Source organism: Tupaia chinensis, unplaced genomic scaffold (genome assembly GCF_000334495.1).
Source record: "Tupaia chinensis unplaced genomic scaffold, TupChi_1.0 Scaffold000489_1, whole genome shotgun sequence".
Taxonomy (NCBI): domain Eukaryota; kingdom Metazoa; phylum Chordata; class Mammalia; order Scandentia; family Tupaiidae; genus Tupaia; species Tupaia belangeri.
Window position 1 is genome coordinate 4,340,529 of NW_006160001.1, and position 19,311 is coordinate 4,359,839.

At 37.8% G+C, this 19,311-nt stretch overlaps 1 protein-coding gene across 2 annotated transcripts in view; it reads left to right on the forward strand.

Annotated features, from left to right (window-relative positions):
- The window catches only part of NADK2 (NAD kinase 2, mitochondrial), a gene marked incomplete at its 5' end in the record, with an annotated part of 63,463 nt that overhangs the window by 41,286 nt on the left and 2,866 nt on the right, over positions 1–19,311 (forward strand). For both annotated transcript variants that reach the window (XM_006156357.3, XM_014590829.2), the window contains 4 exon segments: positions 456–551; positions 10,775–10,830; positions 10,955–11,008; positions 15,184–15,307. In XM_006156357.3, the coding sequence (XP_006156419.2) occupies positions 456–551; positions 10,775–10,830; positions 10,955–11,008; positions 15,184–15,307 (330 nt within the window).

Here is a 19,311-nt window from a genome sequence, read left to right on the forward strand (position 1 = left end):
AAAAACTATTGGTAACTCAAATAGTTAGATGTAGATTTAGATATATTAAAGGCTAGCTACCAAGAATGGAATTTACCTAAGAATATTTTCTTCTTTGAAGTCTGAAGTGAGACTCCGTATGTGCTAGATTCTGTAATAGCAGTAGTGACAGTACTAGTTAAAACATTACAAAAAGCCCTTGTTTGAAATTTTAAAGTGTTGATAGAAAGGCGCATACAGATCAGAAAAACGTGCAGACACGCAGACGTATATTAATTTATTTTTTTCTAACTTTTTCCCATAATCAGTATTGGAATTAGCACCATCATGATGTGTATACCTGCTAAGTCAGATTGTCTTGCTGAAGCTGACTTAGAGTTCATCAGCTCTGAAGAACATCATATTTGTCTTTTTTACTGTGAACCACACTTACTTATTTCACTTAGCAAACATAGTTTTATGTTCTTAATTCATAGGGCTTCCTACTATGAGATTTCAGTAGATGATGGTCCATGGGAAAAACAGAAGAGTTCTGGGCTCAATTTGTGTACGGGGACAGGATCAAAGGCCTGGTAAGTAATGGGGATTATGCTTATCAACTTTTATAAAATACTTTAAGTAATATAATTTACTCAATATCTCATACGGACTTATCTAAAGCTTCTCATAGTCAGGTAGCCTGTGGTGTGTGTATCAGTCCCGTTCTGTTTTACTCCTCGGTTAAGTTCAATAGTCTTGCCTTGATTTCTTGGATTATAGCTAAAGGCTGGATTTATTTATTATTTGGTCATTATTGAACCTAATGTACTAGGTTTATGAAGAAATAAAAGAGGAAATGGGAAGTGGTTTGGGGGATTATATGTTTTAAAAATGAAGAATATTTAAAATAATCATGAAATAAATACAAAGTACAATAGAAAAAATAGCCTGGAGGTGTGTGCATTAAAGGCCTAACTGGAGATAACCTGGGGCATACTATATCCTGTTACTCTGTAACCTCCCTGTTGGTAATCATTTCTACGTCTTAGCACATACATGCAGATGCTTCCTGCATATCTATAGCCTGTCTTCTCTCCTGACTACAAACTCATATTTTTTTTAAGAAAGATTTTTTTGGGGATACAGTGCATGTCTGCTCACTGGAGAGGCAGAGAGAGAGAGAGTGAGAAATCACCCCCTGGGGGCATGGCCATGCCAGTCCTCTTCTATTTTCCTCTTAGGATTTTGGGCACATGTGCTCGTGTCCAGCGTAAGCTTTAAGGCACTGGGTCTTGAATTCGAACTATGTTTGACTACGTGGGAGTTCAGCAGTGTAACCATTATACCATCTGCTGGTCTTTACAAACTCATATTCTAAAATTACCTATTGGGTAGGGTGTTAGTAGCACATTCAGATCGCATAGTGTCAGATCCAACACATTCAAAATGGAATTTATTGTCTTCATTTTTTATTTCTGTACCATCCCTACTTACCTGAACTCCATGCTCTAGAGAAAAAGCATTATTTTTCAATACTTTGCTCTTACTTTTGAGTCTCCCCATTCTTCATTTGTCCCTGTACACATCCCAGACTCAATTCTGTTAATTGTACGTCCAAAGTCTTGGCTCATCTTTTTCAGTTTCTATTGCTACATTAGTCCAGGTGCCATCTTCTTACTGACTATTCTTTGTATCTCACCTTTTATTATTCACGTTGTCATACACACTACTAACAGTAATAGTTCTAAAATGTAGATGATACCAACAGCATCTTTTCTCTCCTTGAAATCTTTCATTGACCTCTGACTATGTTCATATTGCTTAGACTCATTTAAGACCCTTTGTTTATTTGTTTTAAAAAATGAATTATTTAATTTTATTTATTCATTCATTTATTTTAACTTGACCAGAGAGAGACATGGGGAGGGGCGAGTGAGAAAGCAAGTCTCTAGGTCCAGGACTTGAACCACAGTCGACCATGTGGGAGTGTTCAGCACCTTAACCACCACGCCATCTGCTGGTTCCATTCAAAATAAGATCTTGGGTAGTTTACTGGCCCTATTCCTATCCTTCTCTCACTCCTACCCGTCGGCACACTAGAGCTGTCATAGGCTACTTATAATTCTAAGCACACGCCTTGTTTTCTCTTGGCTTTTTGTTTTGGCTTAATGTACCTTTTTCCTGCTTTGAATGCCTGAACATTTTCCACTTTCCAGCCACTGGCTGAAAACTCTACTTTCTTAATGTCATTCTTTTTAAGAAATCTTTGTTAACACTCAGTTTCTTTCATAAGCATAATGAATTAATCCCCGTTTTTTCTTCTCAGCACTTTCTGTCATAGCATTATTGTAACACTTACCATATTAGATATTAGTTATCTAATATGCTAATCCCCAGCTAGTTGAGTCACTCAAGGGATTCGGGATGGTGACTAGTGTTTCGTTCCCCCCCGCCCCATTTTTTGTGTGTATAGTGGCTTACCTAATATCCAGATCCCCCTGCTCCCTAGCCTCAACCACCCAAGTCATAGGCACATGCATATGCCTGGTATATACAGGGAGACCTCAGGACAAGAATCCAAGACCTTCCCATATGGCTTCAAAATTGTGTAATAGCATTACCCCTGTACCATTAGAGTTGTTCCCTACCTGTCTCCTTTTATTCTGTGTTATTCCGAAATAATTTTCAGACATCCTATACTTTTATTCCTAATTGTTCAATAGCTATAAATCTTTTAAAAAAGTTTTAGTCTTAGCCAACTAAATAATATTTTGGAAAAAAAAGAGCATCATTAAAAAAGATAATTTAATATTTTATTTTGATGAGGCCCAGTGAGAGGAGTTATATTTCTAAAAAGATTTCTCCAGTAATTTTGTGAAAAAATTAATCATCTAGTATGCTTTGAAATTATTTTATAACCATTTCAGAGACTGAATTGAAAATATTATAATTAACAGTTTTCATTTATCATGATAGCCTCCTTACTGAACATGGTATACTCTGGAATGAGAATTAAAAATAGTTTCCCAGATTCTTTTCCTTTTCTGTTCCCAGTATTTTCATCCTTAAAAATGGGTATAGGGTACAATTAAAAAGAATACTGCTCTGGGAGTTAAGAGACCTGTCTAAACCACTAACTACCTTCACTTCCATGTACAAATTCCTTATCTGCAAATGAGGAAAATGAAATAAGATTATCTTCTGAACTTCTGTGATTGTGGAAATTTGCTTTTTATGCATTATAATATAAGCTATCAGCTGTTTAGCCTCTACTACTTTGTACAATACAGGTACTTTTATATACTATCCCTAACAGAAAACCAAAAGAAAGTAGAAGTTTTCCCATTTTATAAAGGATAAAGTTGCTATTTAGTAAAGATAAATATTTAGGCCAAAGTCACACAAATAGTAAGTGTTGGAACCTGGATACATGCAGATGTGCTTGACTGACATTTTCACTTGTCACTACTACTTATTTTTCAATACCTTTCTACCTTCACAGGTTAAGTTTCCTTTTTTTTTTTTTTTTTTTTAAATAGAGAGGTTTTTGCTATAGGGTACATGTGCTCACCAGAAAGAGAGAGAAAGCGAGAAATCATTCCTGCCCCTGGGGGGAGGATGGCCACGCTACAATCCCTTCTCCTCTCAGGATCTTGGACATGCACTCACACGCGCCTGGCGTGAGTTTAAGCCACTTGGTCCGGTACTTGAACTGCGGTCGACTACATGGGAGTCCAGCAACATAGCCATTATGCCAACTGCTGGTCCCAGAGAAGGTTACCTTTTAAATGGACAGGGTGGGGAGTTCTGAGCCATCTTTATAGGTCACACAGTTGAAAGATGAGTCACTATAATAATGAAGAATTATCAAGGTAAATTTGCTAATCTTAGTGAAATAGTTCTTGTGCTAAAGGCAGTGGAGGCTTTGACTTTCTACTGTGGAGGGAATGTATGTGTAATTTTGATGTTTTAACTTTTTCGCTCATCAGAGATGAGAAGAGCATAAAGCCATTATAATGTTTTTAAAGCATTTCAGCCCACACATGTACCTTAGAGTTGAGTCCTGTGTTAATGTTGCATTTGAATTAGTATGACTTAGGTTAGAATTTTGGCCTTCTCAATACTGGGTTTAAAGTCTCCTATTATCTGCTATGTGCTCCTGTAGAACTCTCACGCACTCACTATACCTTATCCCTGCCGCCTAGCTTACCCAGTTCTTCTCTTTACCCCTCTGCAGTTTGCTTACCTTTAACACATGTGCCTGCCCTCTCCTTTGCTGATGGTTCTTTTGCTATGATTGTGTGTCCCATTTATCTTTTGTCCTTTTCTCTTTAGAAAATGGGGAAAGAGAAGAGAAACTTAGGTGGGACTGGGGGAAAGCTATACATTTTTATTTATTAATAATATTTATTATTAAAAATATATTTCTTTAACTTATTTATTATTATTTTTTGAATTTGCTATAGGGCACATGCACCCACCAGAAAGGACAGAGAGAGGAAGAGAGGGAAAGTGGGAATGCAAGCCACCAGGTTGTCTGGTACTCAACCACCATGTGGGAGTCCAATGCCTTAACTACCATACCACCTGCTGGCTCCAATAATTTTTATTATCATCACAGTGTCATTTCTGAGCACTTTTGTGTTTCAAGCAAATTATTTTATTTAAAGTTTCACAAATATTCTTGATTTAGGTGACTTTATTTTTATTGATAGAGTATTAAAAAGTCTCAGGAATTAACTCACTTGCCCAAAGCTATGAATCTAATACATAGTGAAGTGAGGCTTTAAATGCTAGATTAACTTTAAACTGTAGACCTCTAAAGAATCACTGGATAATCTTTTTCTTTTCTCTGCTTTCAGTTCTTGATACAGGAGATATAAGTTTGTATTTCTAAGTGATCTTTTCAGTCTTTGCTTTGAATATGAAGTGTGGGAATGTATAACTTTGGGTAAGCCAGTTGTTTTTAACAGATAAACCCCCAGTCTCCGAAACTTAATACAATAGGATTTAATTTCTTATTCTCAAATAGTCTCCAGTGGGTGTTCCTAGTTGGCCGGTGTCTCTCCTCCAAGTGATTACTGAGGGGACCAGACTCCTTCCATCAGGTGACTCCACCATCAGACATCTGAGCTAGGGCTGAAAGTGTTGTTCCTCATGTACACTGATTTCATTAGCTAGTACTCAGTCGTGTGGCTATATGGCAAGAAGGGCTAGAAAATATAGACTAATTATGTTTCTCCAGGAAAATATTGAATTTGGGGCGTTCCTATTACATCTTTGCATTTCCTGAAATTCTTCCAAAAGGGTCAAGGTATATGGTTGAATCACACAACAACTGTCTTTGAGTTGTCCCATTATCATCTCAGTGCAATACCCAGCATGGAGCATGATTTACTCTACACTGAGAGAAGTACCACATCACCATATGGTTCAGTTAGTTACCTCTTAAGATTGTTTGCAGTTCCCCTCCATATATTCTGCTCTACCAAACTTAAGGATGAGGAGCTGCTTTTAGGAGATGGAGTTTCAGAAGCTGATGAAGATATGATATTCATTTTGTCTTCTGATTTGTAGAGGTTATATCCAGTTTCAGATAGGAACTCATAGAATGATAAAGGTGGTAAAACTAAGAAAATATTTGCCATGTTCTGGGTAATACTAGGTTAGGCATAAAGTTTCAGTGTAAAATATAAACTTCTTTTGAAGTAGAGTGAACTGGCTGAAATCTGCATTACAACCAGGAAATTACTGTAATCTTAACTCCCATTCAGAGGATTCAGTTTGGCTTGGTTTGTGATATTTCTAATAGGTCATAGTTTTAGGAATTTTAGAGTTAAGTTCTTATCAGACTTCTGTTCTCTTAAATTATTACTATGAGGAGCTATTAATTATTTAAATATTTTTCCTATAACTATATATTTTAATTCAATAGAACACTAGTAAACATAGTTGTTTTTAGATGACTTTTAGATTTAAAATAATGTGGATATTCAAAGGAATTAGAATCTAACTCGATGGGCCTTGCTGCAGTAGCACAGGTAGTAGAATACTGCTGTGTGATTCCAGAGCCACGTGTAAGCCCCGGGTTTGGATCCCAGGTCAGTGTAAACATGTTGGCGTACACACACATGTGCCTGGAAGATTAGAAGGTTGTGAGGTGGGTTTTGGTGTGGTGAGACTCTGTCTGTTGAAGGTGTCTTTTCTGTGTCTCTCTCTCTGTCATGAAATAAACAAACTTTTTTTTTTTTTTTTTTTTTTTTTTACAAAAGAGAGAATATAGCTCATATATGTTGCTTACTTTTGAAATTTCTATTCACTATCGAGTTCTTGCCATTAGCTTGATAGTGCCCTAAGTGCCTTATGTTTTGTAGTGTGTAACAGTAATACTAAGAGATAATAGGTATTATAAACCTTATGCTAAACAGTAAGGAAGTCAGGAAACTTATAATATTTTGCTTTATGCCACATGGTAAGTATAAGTAAAGGTACAGAGGCAGTGATGAGCTTGGTGTGGTTGGAATGTGAAATTGGAGGGCAGGGCAGATGATATGGAAAATGGGAGTAGGAAAGTACCATTTTTTAGACTTTTTTTAGTAAAAGGGGTTTGGTCTATGACTGTAATTTTTTAATTGGAGTTCTGTGTATCTGTATTTTTCTTAAAAGAATGTGCAAAACGGGGGCTAGCAGGTGGCATGGTGGTTAGGGGTGCAGGACTCCCACATGGCTGACCGCGATTTGAGTCTTGGATCTGGTGGCTTACTTTCTCACTTTCCCTCTCCCTCTTTCTCTCTCTCTCTCACTCTCACTCTGTCCCTTTCTGGTCAAATTAAAATAGATAAATAAGTGGATACATAAAGTTAAATAAAAATAATTAAAAGAAAAAAAAGGAACGTGCAAAATGTTATCATGCTTCTCCAGCTAGGAAAGAAATAGGGTTAAGAGGGTGTGGGGAAGGTCCAACAGGTGGTGTGGTGGTTAAGGGCATTGGACTCCCTCATGGCTGACTGCACTTTGAGTCCTGAATCTGGCGGTTTTCTCTCTCTCTCTTACCCCCCTCCCTCTCTGGTCAAATTAAAATAAATAAAGCTATATCAAATAATTCTTAAAAAAAGAAAATCAGGGCCTGGGGAATATCGTTAACTTCTCAAAAACAAAAGTAAAGAACCAGTGAGTTACACTTAGAGTTGTATTGACTCATTATATTATTTCTGTTCATTGGTATTAAATCTTATTACATCTGGACATGTAAGAAGGGTTATGAACCAGTAGAAGAATTCTTTTTTTTTTTTTTTTAAAGAGAGTTGCTATGGGGTGCACAGGTTTAAACTGGACAAATATACTTCTATTTGGAATTTTTTTTTAATTGCTAGATAGAGACAGAGAGACTGAGACAGAGAGGGAGAACCTCTCCATTCCCCATCCCCCAGACACCACCCAGTAGGGTATGGTCACAACATAATGTCATTTCCATTTTTCCATCTTGATGGGATTTTGGCCATTTGCACACATGCCTAGAATGTTTCTTAACCACGCAGGGCCAGAATTGAAACTGCAGTTGACCATATGGGATCCATTAACTCCCTTAACCACTAGGCTATGGATATGGCGACAGCCCTGGAATTCTTTTTTTTTTTCCTTTGACCTAACACTAAATTTATCACATTTTAAGAACAAAAGATTTTTGGTGCCAGCAGGTGGCATGACGGGGTGATGGACTCCCACATGGCTGACCACAGTTCAAGTCCTGGACCTGGTGGCTTGCTTTCCCACTTTCCCTCTCTCTCTTTGTCTCTCTCTGTTTCATAGCGACAGCCCTGGAATTCTTTTTTTTTTTCCTTTGACCTAACACTAAATTTATCACATTTTAAGAACAAAAGATTTTTGGTGCCAGCAGGTGGCATGACGGGGTGATGGACTCCCACATGGCTGACCACAGTTCAAGTCCTGGACCTGGTGGCTTGCTTTCCCACTTTCCCTCTCTCTCTTTGTCTCTCTCTGGTTCATATCTGTATCAAATTAAAAAATAATAATGATAAATAAAATTAAATAAATAAAAGCCCTCCCAAAGCCAAAAGATTTTCCCCAAAAGTGAAGAAATAAGAAATCTAGTGTTCTCCATTCTTTTTTTTTTTGACAGTTTTTTATTTTTATTTTATTTTATTTATTTATTTTTTGCTATAAGTCATGTGTGCGATTGCCAGAAAGATAGAGAAAGGGAACCAGCAGTTAGCGTAATAGCTATGTCACTCGACTCCCATGTAGTTGACCACAGTTCGCGTCCTGGACCCGGTGGCTTAAAACTCACGCCGGGCGTGTGTACATGCGTGCCCAAGATCCCGAGAGGAGAATGGAGGAGAAGGGATTGTGGCGTGACCATCCCTCCTGGGTGGTGATTTCTCGCTTTCTGTCTCTAATGTCTGTCTCTGTCTGTCTGGCGAGCGCACGCTCCCTATAGCAACGCGCCTGGCATGAATTTAAGCCACTGGGTCCGGGACTCAAACTGCAGTCGACTACATGGGAGTTCAGCGACGTAGCCATTACGCTAACTGCTGGTTCCATAGTGTTCATCCATTCCCAACTGCAGATTTGATTCCAAGATATCTCCTTCTTTCTTTTTTTTTTTTTTTTTTTTTACTCTTTTAAATTAGCTGGAGGAGGGGTCAGCAGATGGCATAGTGGTTAAGTCACTGGACCTCCTACATAGTTGACCGCAGTTTGAGTCCTGGACCTGGTGGCTTAAAACTCACACTGTGCATATGTGCATGCATGCCCAAGATCTCAAGAGGAGAATGGAGGATAATGGATTGTGATGTGAACATCCCCTCGGGAAGTGATTTCTTGCTTTCTTTCTCTCTGGCAAGTGCATACATCTTACAGCAAAAATCTCTCTTAAAAAAAGTTGCCAGAGAGTATACGAGCTCACCAGACAGAAGCAGACAGGGGGAGGGTAAAAGCATCCCCCATTGGGTTGTGGTCATGCTGCAATCCTTTCTTCATTTCTCCACCTTTGTTGGAATTTTGGGCACACATGCACTTGTACCTGGTGTGTTTTTTCAAGCCACTGGGGCAGGGACTTGAATTGTGCAGTTGGCTATGTGGGATCTAGCTCCCTGAATCACCAGACCATTGGGCTGGCTCCAGGATATATCTTTTCTCTGAACAAGTGGGCTCCCTGGGGATCCCATGATGGTGTATGGGTGAAGGTTCCTCTGTTCTGGCTTTCTCACTGCCCCTTTCCTGAGTTTTAGGGATGGAATTTGTATCTTTTTGGTGTCCCATAGGTGGCCAGCCTTGACTCTGCTTCTGTTTCTGTGATCCCAGGTGGCCAGGACTCCTGGGTCCCTTACTCTTGGCAGCTCTCTCTCTCTGAGATCTTTTCCCCTACTGCTATTGTTCCAGGTGATACTCAACAATAATCATCTGGAGCTCTTTCACTGTGGGTGTGATACTTGTCATTTGTTTCTGTTGTCATGGAGACATTACCAAAGTGGACTTGAGAAGTGGGGTGGGGAATAAGATCTTCAACTATTTCTGGAGATGACTGGTACCTGGTCAGCATGAAGGTGGCAGGGATTGGTTATTGCCTCCAAATAATTACTCTGTTTCCCTGGGGTAAAGGTGTGGCTGCGCTTTGTGAACTGGGGTCTGCCATGCATGGGCTGTTGTCTTGCTCCTTGGCTAGGGTAGCAGCAGGGAAGTTGGTGGGACTCAGGGCCAGGACAGGCATGCTATGCTGTTTGTTTCACTCAGGCCCTGACCAGAGTAAGCTGAGTTAAGTTTTGGGGAGTCAGAAGTTATACATAGATTTTCAACTGGTTGGGATTAGACAACCCTAATCCCCATGTTGTTCAGGGATCAAGTGAATATACTATATAATGCCTTTTGATTTTTTAACTTAATAGTTTTTCCATATCAGCACGTAGAATTCTCTTCTTTTCGATATCATAATGAGTAGTTATGTGTTTTACCAACTGTCTATGAGTATATATTTGAATTTTTTACTATTATATACATTGCTTTAGTAAATATTCTTATACCAGTCTGTGCATTATATGTGGAAATGTATTTTAGGATAAATTACTAGATTGAAAAGATATGTTCATTAAGCGTTGTGTGTGTTGTTTTGTATATATGTCTTACTTTAGATAGGGTCTCATTGTGTCATGATCCTCCTGTCTCTGCATCCTAACTGAGACTACAGGCACATGCTACTGTGCCTGACATTTTAGGGTAAGCCAGGAATTGAACTGAGGCATCCCGCATGGTTCTAGACTGCCAAAGAATAGTATCTTATCATGAGCTACTGTGAATGGGCTAATTTTAAATTTCAGTAGTGCATAATTGATGTGTTTCTATTTGTGTATGAGAATATTTCCTTTCCTATACCTATGCTAATCCATCATTTATCAGGTTTTTTAGTTTATTTATTTTGTGTATGATAGAGTGTGTGTGTGTGAGAGAGAGAGAGAGAGAGGTGCACTTGATAGGATCTTGTCAACACTGTGATCCCCTTCTCCTAGCCCTCTAGCAATTAAGGATTTTAGGCATGTGTGCCTGTGCCTGGTGTGTTTTCAGGCCAACTGTACTGGGGATCTGAACCCATGTTAGCCATGTGGCTACCAGCACTGCAGTTCAGTATGCTACCACTTGTGCCACCAAGGCTGGGCCTGTTTAATGGTTTTTAACTGTGTGTGTTTATAACTTATTTCAGAAATTTTTAAGAATTATTTATATATTAACTATATTATTCCTTTTTAATTTTTAACATGGTTTTAGAATTAAAACAAAGGAATTATGTGGTTTTTGTTTCTAGGTCATTCAATATTAATAGGGTTGCAACTCAGGCTGTGGAAGATGTTTTAAATATTGGTAAGTACCAAAACAGCTGTTACGTTATATGATTATAATATTATATATATAGCATTATATTATATATTCACTATTATATGATATAAAATATTTCATCAAGATACTTTGTTTTTTTCTTTAATAGCAAAGCGACAAGGAAATTTGAGTCTTCCATTGAACAGAGAATTGGTAGAGAAAGGTCAGTGATAAACGATTAACCATTAACAGTTTTATTTAGTTCTGTATCAATTTTGAGAATGATAATGTGACATGTAGTTGTCTAATTAGCAAATTTGACTGAATCGGCCTTTTTTTTTAAGTTTATCGATGATTTCTTCCGTGATTAAGAGTGACAAACAGCTACCCCCAGTAGGGTCTTGATGCCATGATCCACTCTGCAGCCTCAGCCAGCCCCAGATCACAGGCATGCATGTACCTGTTGTACTTAGGGAGGTCTCATAACGTAAACCCAGGGCCTTCCTATGTGGGTCAGCTTCATAGAGGGTTGCATTTTACCACTGCACCTCCATCTTGCTTCTCAAACATCTTCTTAATATAATAAACCTTTAAATGTATTTAAACAGTTTAAAGTTTAAAGCTGGAATTTCATACTGTGATTTTTGTTAACCATGAATTAGAACCTCTATTTCAAAACAGTGTAACTACAGACATATTATGGGGATAGGAAAATAAAAAGAGTAATCTGTATTTTGCAAATAGGGAATGTATACCTAAATTTGGTGTGCTATTAATATCCACTAAATGAGATGGAATTCACTGAGCTGTGAATGCTAATTCTTAGATTCATTCAAGCGTTCTTTTAACTTTTTCCTACCTAGTTTTGTTCAGTTTAGGATTCATTGAAGGGAAATAGCATTGTTGGAGAAAGAACACTGATAAATTTGAAGACCTGGGTTCCAGTTCTAGGTCAGTTACTTACTGTGAAACTGTGGGCAAAATTATGATCCTTTGCTCCTCCTCTTCCTGCTGTGAAAAGAGGAAGTTGAAGTCCGTCATCTAGCAGTTGCTTAGGAGTTCTTCAAATGCATTCTTTAAATATGTTCTTAAACTGAAAATCACATTCATTTGGTTTATATATCAGGTTTTAATAACATAGTCTAGTCGGCTCATCTTGTGGGATCATTTTTGTACAGACCTGTAAGCTTTTCTTGCTATCCCTAGTGAATTGGAGAGTATTTTATTTATTTACTTATTTTTTGGCGAGGTTTTTGCTATAGGGCATGTGTGCTTGCCAGAAAGACAGAGACAGACAGAAAGCGAGAAATCACCCCCAAGGGGGGATGGCCACACCACAAATCCTTCTCCTCTATTCTCCTCTCGGGATCTTGGGCAGGCACGCACGCACATGCACCCAGCATGAGTTGAAGCCACCGGGTCCAGGACTTGAACCGTGATCAACTACATGTGAGTCCAGCGACAGCCATTATGCCAACTTGTAGTCCCAATTGAAGAGTATTTTACAATTTCAAGGAAAATTAAAAACAAACAAAACAAAAATACAGTTGTCTATAGTTGCATCTACCTGCCTATGTAAGAATTTTCTCAGTATATACAGTTATGCATTACTTAATGATGGTGATAAGTTCTCAAAAATGTGTCCGATACTTTTGTTGTTGTGCAAACATCACAGAATATATTTAAACAAACCCAGATGGTGTTGCTTGCTACACACCTAACCTATACAGCGTAGCCTGTTGTGAAGACCATCATATATGTGGCCCATTGCAGTACATGGCTGTAAAACCAAAATGAAAACAAATAATGGCAAAAAATAGATATGGACACATAGGAAACTTCAGCTGTCATCAGTAAACATGAGCACTTGAATTTGAGAGTTATCAGAACAGTTAGCAGTCTCCTTACTTGTTGCCATTAAACTGAGTTAGCAATACTTTTGAACATGATAAAATATTTTAACAGTGTCATTTTATTTTATATTGAATTTTCACATGAGACTTCTTTTGTTGGCGGAATAGTTTTGCCTCCAAAATAGTTTAAAAACAGAACTAAATCTATGATGTCAGGGCTATTCAGTAGGAAGGGGTAAAATGTGATATTCTATGGGCTGACTCACATAAGAAGCTGAGTGTGCATATAGAGACCTCCCTGAATATTCTGGGCACGTGTGTGCCTGTGATCTGGGTTATCTCAGGCTGAAGCTAGGGGTGGATTGCAGCAACAAGAAGTTATTGGGGGTGCTATCTATCTCTGTCTCTCTCAGTTCCAGAAGAAATAAACTTAGAAAAAGTTTATTTAACTTTTATAAACTCCGAAGCCCCTTTTCATTCTCTAGAATGGATTCTGTTGTCTCAGTTTAGGCCTAAAAGTTTATTTTAATCATGGTTTGTGAATTAGCTTTAAATCTTTATCAAAGAAAGGAAGATTGAGCACATGCAAGAAGACTTTATAAAGTTCATAGAAGGAGCCAGTGGGTGATATAGTAGTTAAGGCACTGTATTCCCACATGAATGACTACAGTTTGAGTCCCATACCCAGTGGTTTGAAAATTGTGCCAGGTGCATGTGTGTGCCCAAAATCCTAAAAGGGATTGTGACATGGCCATGCCCCTGGGGGGAATGATTTTTCACTTTTCCTGAGTCTCTCTCCTGTGAGTGCATGCACCCTATGGAAAAAAGGTAAAAAAAAAAAAAAAAAGTTCATGGAAGATAGAATTAAAGTTAGGAGTTTATTATAGTGCAAAAAATTTTGAAATCCATTAATAGTTTTTTTTTTTGTAATACACATTTTCTATGAACTTTCTGAAGACTCTCCTGTATAGTAATTAATTCTTAATTATATAATTTGACTTATATATAGAACAGCTGAACTTTATGTCAGGTGTGTGAAGTAAGGGTATAGGGCTAGCAAATGACCTGGAGGTTAAGGTACTGGATCCCACATGGCCGACTGACTGTATGATTCAATTCCTGGATCCAGCAATTTGAAAATCACACTGTATATATGTGCATCTGTGCCCAAACTCCCAAGAAGAGACTGGATGAGAAGGGGTTCTTACATGGCCATCCGCTAGGGTGTTTTCTCACTATTTTTCTCTCTCTCTGGTGAGTGCACACACCCTATAACAAAACTAAGAAAACAAATATTAATAAATTTTTTTTAAAAATTAGGGAATATACAAAATACAGTGATTGGATTTTCTCTTAATAAACATAGCTTTTCTGAATGTTAAATTTTTGAAGACTTGATTGTGTTCAGAAGAAATAGTGAATGCCAATTGTACAGTCACCGTTACAGACATTGCTGAAACTGTTCTCTTGAGATTTTCTTTAGAACTATCAATAGCATGTTTTTGTGTGGTGTTCCCACCGAGGCAAAATTCTATTTTTATGAGTAAATTATTTTACAGAGCCAAATAATTTAAAAAAAACTTTGTAGGGACCAGCAAATGGCATAATGGTTATGTTGCTGGACTCCCACGTAGTCAACCTCAGTTCAAGTTTTGGACCCAGCCTTAAACTCATGCTGGGCGTGTGTGCATGCGTGTCCAAAATCCCAAAAGGAGAATGGAGAAGGGATTATGGCATGGCCATCCCCCTGGGAGGGTCATTTCACCCTTTGTTTCTCTATTTGTCTGGCAAGCGCATGCACCCTATAGCAAAAATCTCTCTTACAAAAATAAAAAGCAAAAACTTTGTAAATAAGGTAGATCATCTGACAATAAATGTATTTTTTTTGTGTGTTTATCTAGACTTCCTTTCAAGCCTTATCTTTTATTATTTTTATTTTTATTTTTACTATTGGGCATGCACGCTCCCTAGAGAGATAGAGCGAGACAGTCAGAGAAAGAGAAAGTGAGAAATAGCCCCATGGGGGGGTGGCCATGCCGTAAATCCTTTCCTTTCCATTCTCCTCTTGGGATTTTGGGCACACACGTGCCCACATACACACGCGTACGTGCATACACACACACACACACACACACACACACACTTACCCACCCAGCATGAATTTTAGGTTTCCAGGTCTGAGTTTCAAACCATGGTCAGCCATATGGGCGTTCAGCACCTTAACCACTACACCACTTACTGGCCCCTTAAGCCTTATCTCTTTGTATACCTGTCTTTAACAAAATTTGCCTCATGTACTTCTTGATTACAGTGAAGGATGGTCCTAAATATTTCTAAAACCACATTGGGTAGGGGCAGTCAGTGTTGTGGTGGCGGAAACAGCTGAATCTCACATGGCAAGTATGGTTCGAGTCCTAGAGCCAGATTTATTTTTAAGTTGGGGATAGTGTCTGTCTTTGATTTTTGCACTTCTCATAAGCAACCATATATTCCATTGGGGTGGACTTTTTAATTGAATGTGCTGTTTTTTTTTTTTCCTTTATAGTAACAAATGAATATAATGAATCACTGCTCTATAGTCCAGAAGAACCAAAAATACTTTTCAGTATTCGAGAACCAATAGCAAACAGAGTTTTCTCAAGCAGTCGTCAGCGTTGTTTCTCTTCAAAGTAAGCATCCTAGGTCTGACTGGTATTGTTTTTATGGCTATCATCCATTGTGAAACACACTTGGGTTTACTAATACTCATTTCCACTAAATCACTTGTTCAGACTTAATCTAGCAGGAAAAGTAGAACCTGTGGAACTCATGAGGTATCCTGCTAACCTGGGTAAAATATTTTCTTTCAATCTTATGTTTTATAGGAACTGAAATTTAAGAGACTAGAAGAGGGTATAGTTACTTAATTGGGTGGTAGTTTTATTTTATCTTTAATCTATTCTGCTGTCTTAATCAAGTCTGATTCTATTCTGTTAAAGGTAAAGTTTTTTTTTTTTTAATAGCTATGCTTTACACTTTTTTTAAATTGTCATTTTGGTTAAGTAAATGACATATAATCATAATAACTTGATCCTATTTTGATCAAGTGTTGTAAGCTTTTCATATTTGACAGGCTTCTGAAGTAAAATTTCAGTTTTAATTTAAGTCTTTTGACCTGAGACTAATTTTTGGAAATTCTTAACAGGGCCCTTGGATGTCTAAGAAAGAGGGATTTGACTTTCTGACATATTGAAATTATATGGGAAACATTGTCAAAATGAAATGATGTTTAACTCTCTGTGTATAGAAATTTGTGTCAATGGGTATTCCAAAACTGTATGAGATTCTTAAGTATCTATTATGCATTAGTATTATTAATCATAGTTGTAATGCTAAATAGTTCTAATGTTGTTTGTCCCAGAAATGATGTCAGTTTTGGGTTATAGTAAATTCAACAGATCTCAAAAAAGACACTAAGATAATTAATTATTTTAACATAACTAATTACAAAGCATTTTTTCCCCATAAACTATGGAATAAAATGATACACATTTATATAAAACCTAAGTTGGTACCAGCAAGTAGTGTGGTGGTTAAGGCACTAGATCCCACATGGCTCCATAGTTGGAGTTCTGGACCAGGTGTCTTGAAAAACCCACCAAGTACATGTGCATGCATGTCCAAAAATCTCAAGAGGTGAATGGAGGAAAAGGAACTGCAATGTAGCCATCCCCCTGGGAGTGATTTCTCACTTTCTCTCTTTCTATGTCTCTCTCCTGTACATGCATTCACTCTATGGCAAAAATCTAAATTAAAAAAAAAATTTAGTTGTGTAGCAATAAACCTTTAAAGTAGGATTTATTTCTTTTCCCTTGAGGTTACCTCCTCCACACACATATTAAATTTGCTATAGTTTTTTTTTTTTAATTATTAGTACTAGGGGAAAGGATATATAAAAAGGAGTGTAATTTCTCATTTTTTAAAGTTTTCTCAATTTCTAAGGTAACAAGAAAAACCTGTAATTAGGAAATATCTATCTTATTGCATGTAAAGAAGTTTAATTACAAATTGCTCGTTACAGTGTTTCTTTTGTGAATATATAGTTGCTTTTTTCCCACGTAAGACACTGAAAAGATAACACTTTTTTTTTTGCACTTTGGATGTAGAATTATTTATTGCTTGTTTTAGTTACCATACATTAGTCAGAATTTCAACACTATTTACATTTTCCTAATTTGCTTCTTTTTTTATTATTTTAAACATTCAATCACTATATATATCACTTAGCTTATAAAGTGAATTAACCCAACACGAATATATTTCACGCCCGTCCAGTTGAGGATACTGTATACATTATCATGAATAGATAATTATCTATTTCTGTGACCCATAAATATCTCCCACCCTTCTCCCATGCTATCTCCAGTATCCATAACCATTTCCCATGTTTCTGTATCCCCTAAACCTTCAGTTTCCACTATAGAGTGTGGACAGTCAGTTTATATTAAGTGGAGACGTACAATGTCTCTGTTTGATAGCCTGTCTTGCTTCACTCAGCAGTAAATCCTCCACATTCATTCTCTTCCTATCAAATGCCAGGATCTTGTTTTTTTTTTTTATGACCGAGTAGTATTCCATAGAGTATACGTGCCATACTTTTTTAATCCATTCATTTGTTCGTAGACATTTGGGTTGGTTCCATGACTTAGAAATTGTGAATAATGCCACAGTAAACATAGATGTGCAAGCACTATTCCAACCGAGCATTCTCCTACATCTTAAAATTTACTTTGCACTGTTCAGCCTATGGCATCATGGTGAAGGCAGCTGGATCCCACATTGCTGACTGTGTGGTTTGAGTCCCAGACCTGGTGGCTTGAGAAGCATGATGGGCATGTATGTATGCATGAGGGTGCTTTCTCACTTTCCCTTTCTCTTTCTGTCTCACTAGCAAGCATGCACGCCCTCTGGGAAAATTAAAAACACACAACACAAACACACACACAATTTACTTTCTTCATTTGAGAGTTAGTTGTGATTAATCAACAATCTGTACTCAGCTTGAGTGAAACTACAGATTCCTTCAAAGATATATACCTTTTAAAACTTTGGCTAAGGGACCAGCAGTTAGCGTAATGGCTATGTCGCTGGACTCCCATGTAGTTGACCACAGTTCGTGTCCTGGACCCGGTGGCTTGAAACTCACACTGGGCGCATGTGTGCATGCCCAAGATATCCCGGGAGGAGAATGGAAGAGAAGGGATTGTGGCATGGCCATCCCCCCTGGGGGGTAATTTCTTGCTTTCTGTCTCTCTGTCTGTCTCTGTCTGGTGAGCACACGCGCCCTATAGCAAAAAACCTCTTCAAAAAAGAAAAGAAAAGAAAACTTTGGCTAATATAAATAGAAGAGCTTCCTAATGTTGGTTATTGAAAATGAATTATTTAAAAAGTATTTGAATAACAAAGATTGATAAATTGAACTACACTGGAATTAAGAACATCTAGTAATCAAAAGATACCAATATGTAAACACACCGCAAGCTACAGAGTGAGAAAGATAGTTGTAGGACCTATATCCAGTAGTGAACAGTATGTAAATCACCCTCCAGGGGAGATGACCATACTGCAGTCCTTTCTCTTCTGCTCTCTTGTTGGGATTTTGAGCATGTGCATGCACATAGGCAGAATATATAGTATATATAAAAATTTCTGCAAATCAATAAAAAGTCAAGCAACCCAATAGGAAAATGGCTAGAAGACTTAAGGCATTACATAAAATAGGATATTCAAAAGGCTGGTAAGCCTGAAAAAGGTGCTTGAGCTTATTAAATACAGTAACATTATACACCTATCAGAAAGGCTAAAATACCAGTTGTTGGTGAGGAGGAATAATTGAAATTTACATACACTATTCTTAGGAATATATATTGTGCAATGGCTTGGATGATCGTTTTGGCAATTACTTGCCAAATCTGAACATAGCAGACATGGTGGTCCCTGTAATTCTACTTCTACATATATGTCCAGCAGAAATGTATGTACCAACAGAAACATATGCACCAAAAAACTGTTCAAGAGTATTTATAGTAGGGCCAGTCCCATGTGGCTAACCAGGTTTGAGTCCTAGCCCCAGCAACTTGAAAAACACTTGAGGCATTATGTGCATGTGCCTAGGATCCTGGTTCTTGATGGGATAGAGAATTGGAGGAAAAGAATTTTGGAAGACCAGGCTGCATTGAGGCAGCAGTAGGGGAGGGATGCTTCCTCTCTTTCTCTCTGATATGCACACGGTGGTACTCGCTGGCATTGAAAAAAAAAAAAGAATATTTTAAAGAGATTTTTACTATAGGGTATGTGCACTTGCTGGAGAGACAGACAGACAGAAATGAGAAATCACCCTTCAGGGGAGATGGCCATGTTACAGTCTCTTCCGCTCTCTTGTTGGGATTTTGGACATGCGCGTGCACGCACACACACACACACACACACTCACACACACACACACAATATGAGTTTCAAGCTGCTGGATCTAGGATTTGAACTGCAGTTGGTCATGTGGAAGTCCAGCAACATAACCATTATGCCATCTGCTGTTCCCAAAAAAGGATATTTATAGCAGCAGTACTCTCAGTAGGTAAAAGTCCACATGTCCATGAATAGGAGCCATGTATAGATACCATGTATTGGTATCTTA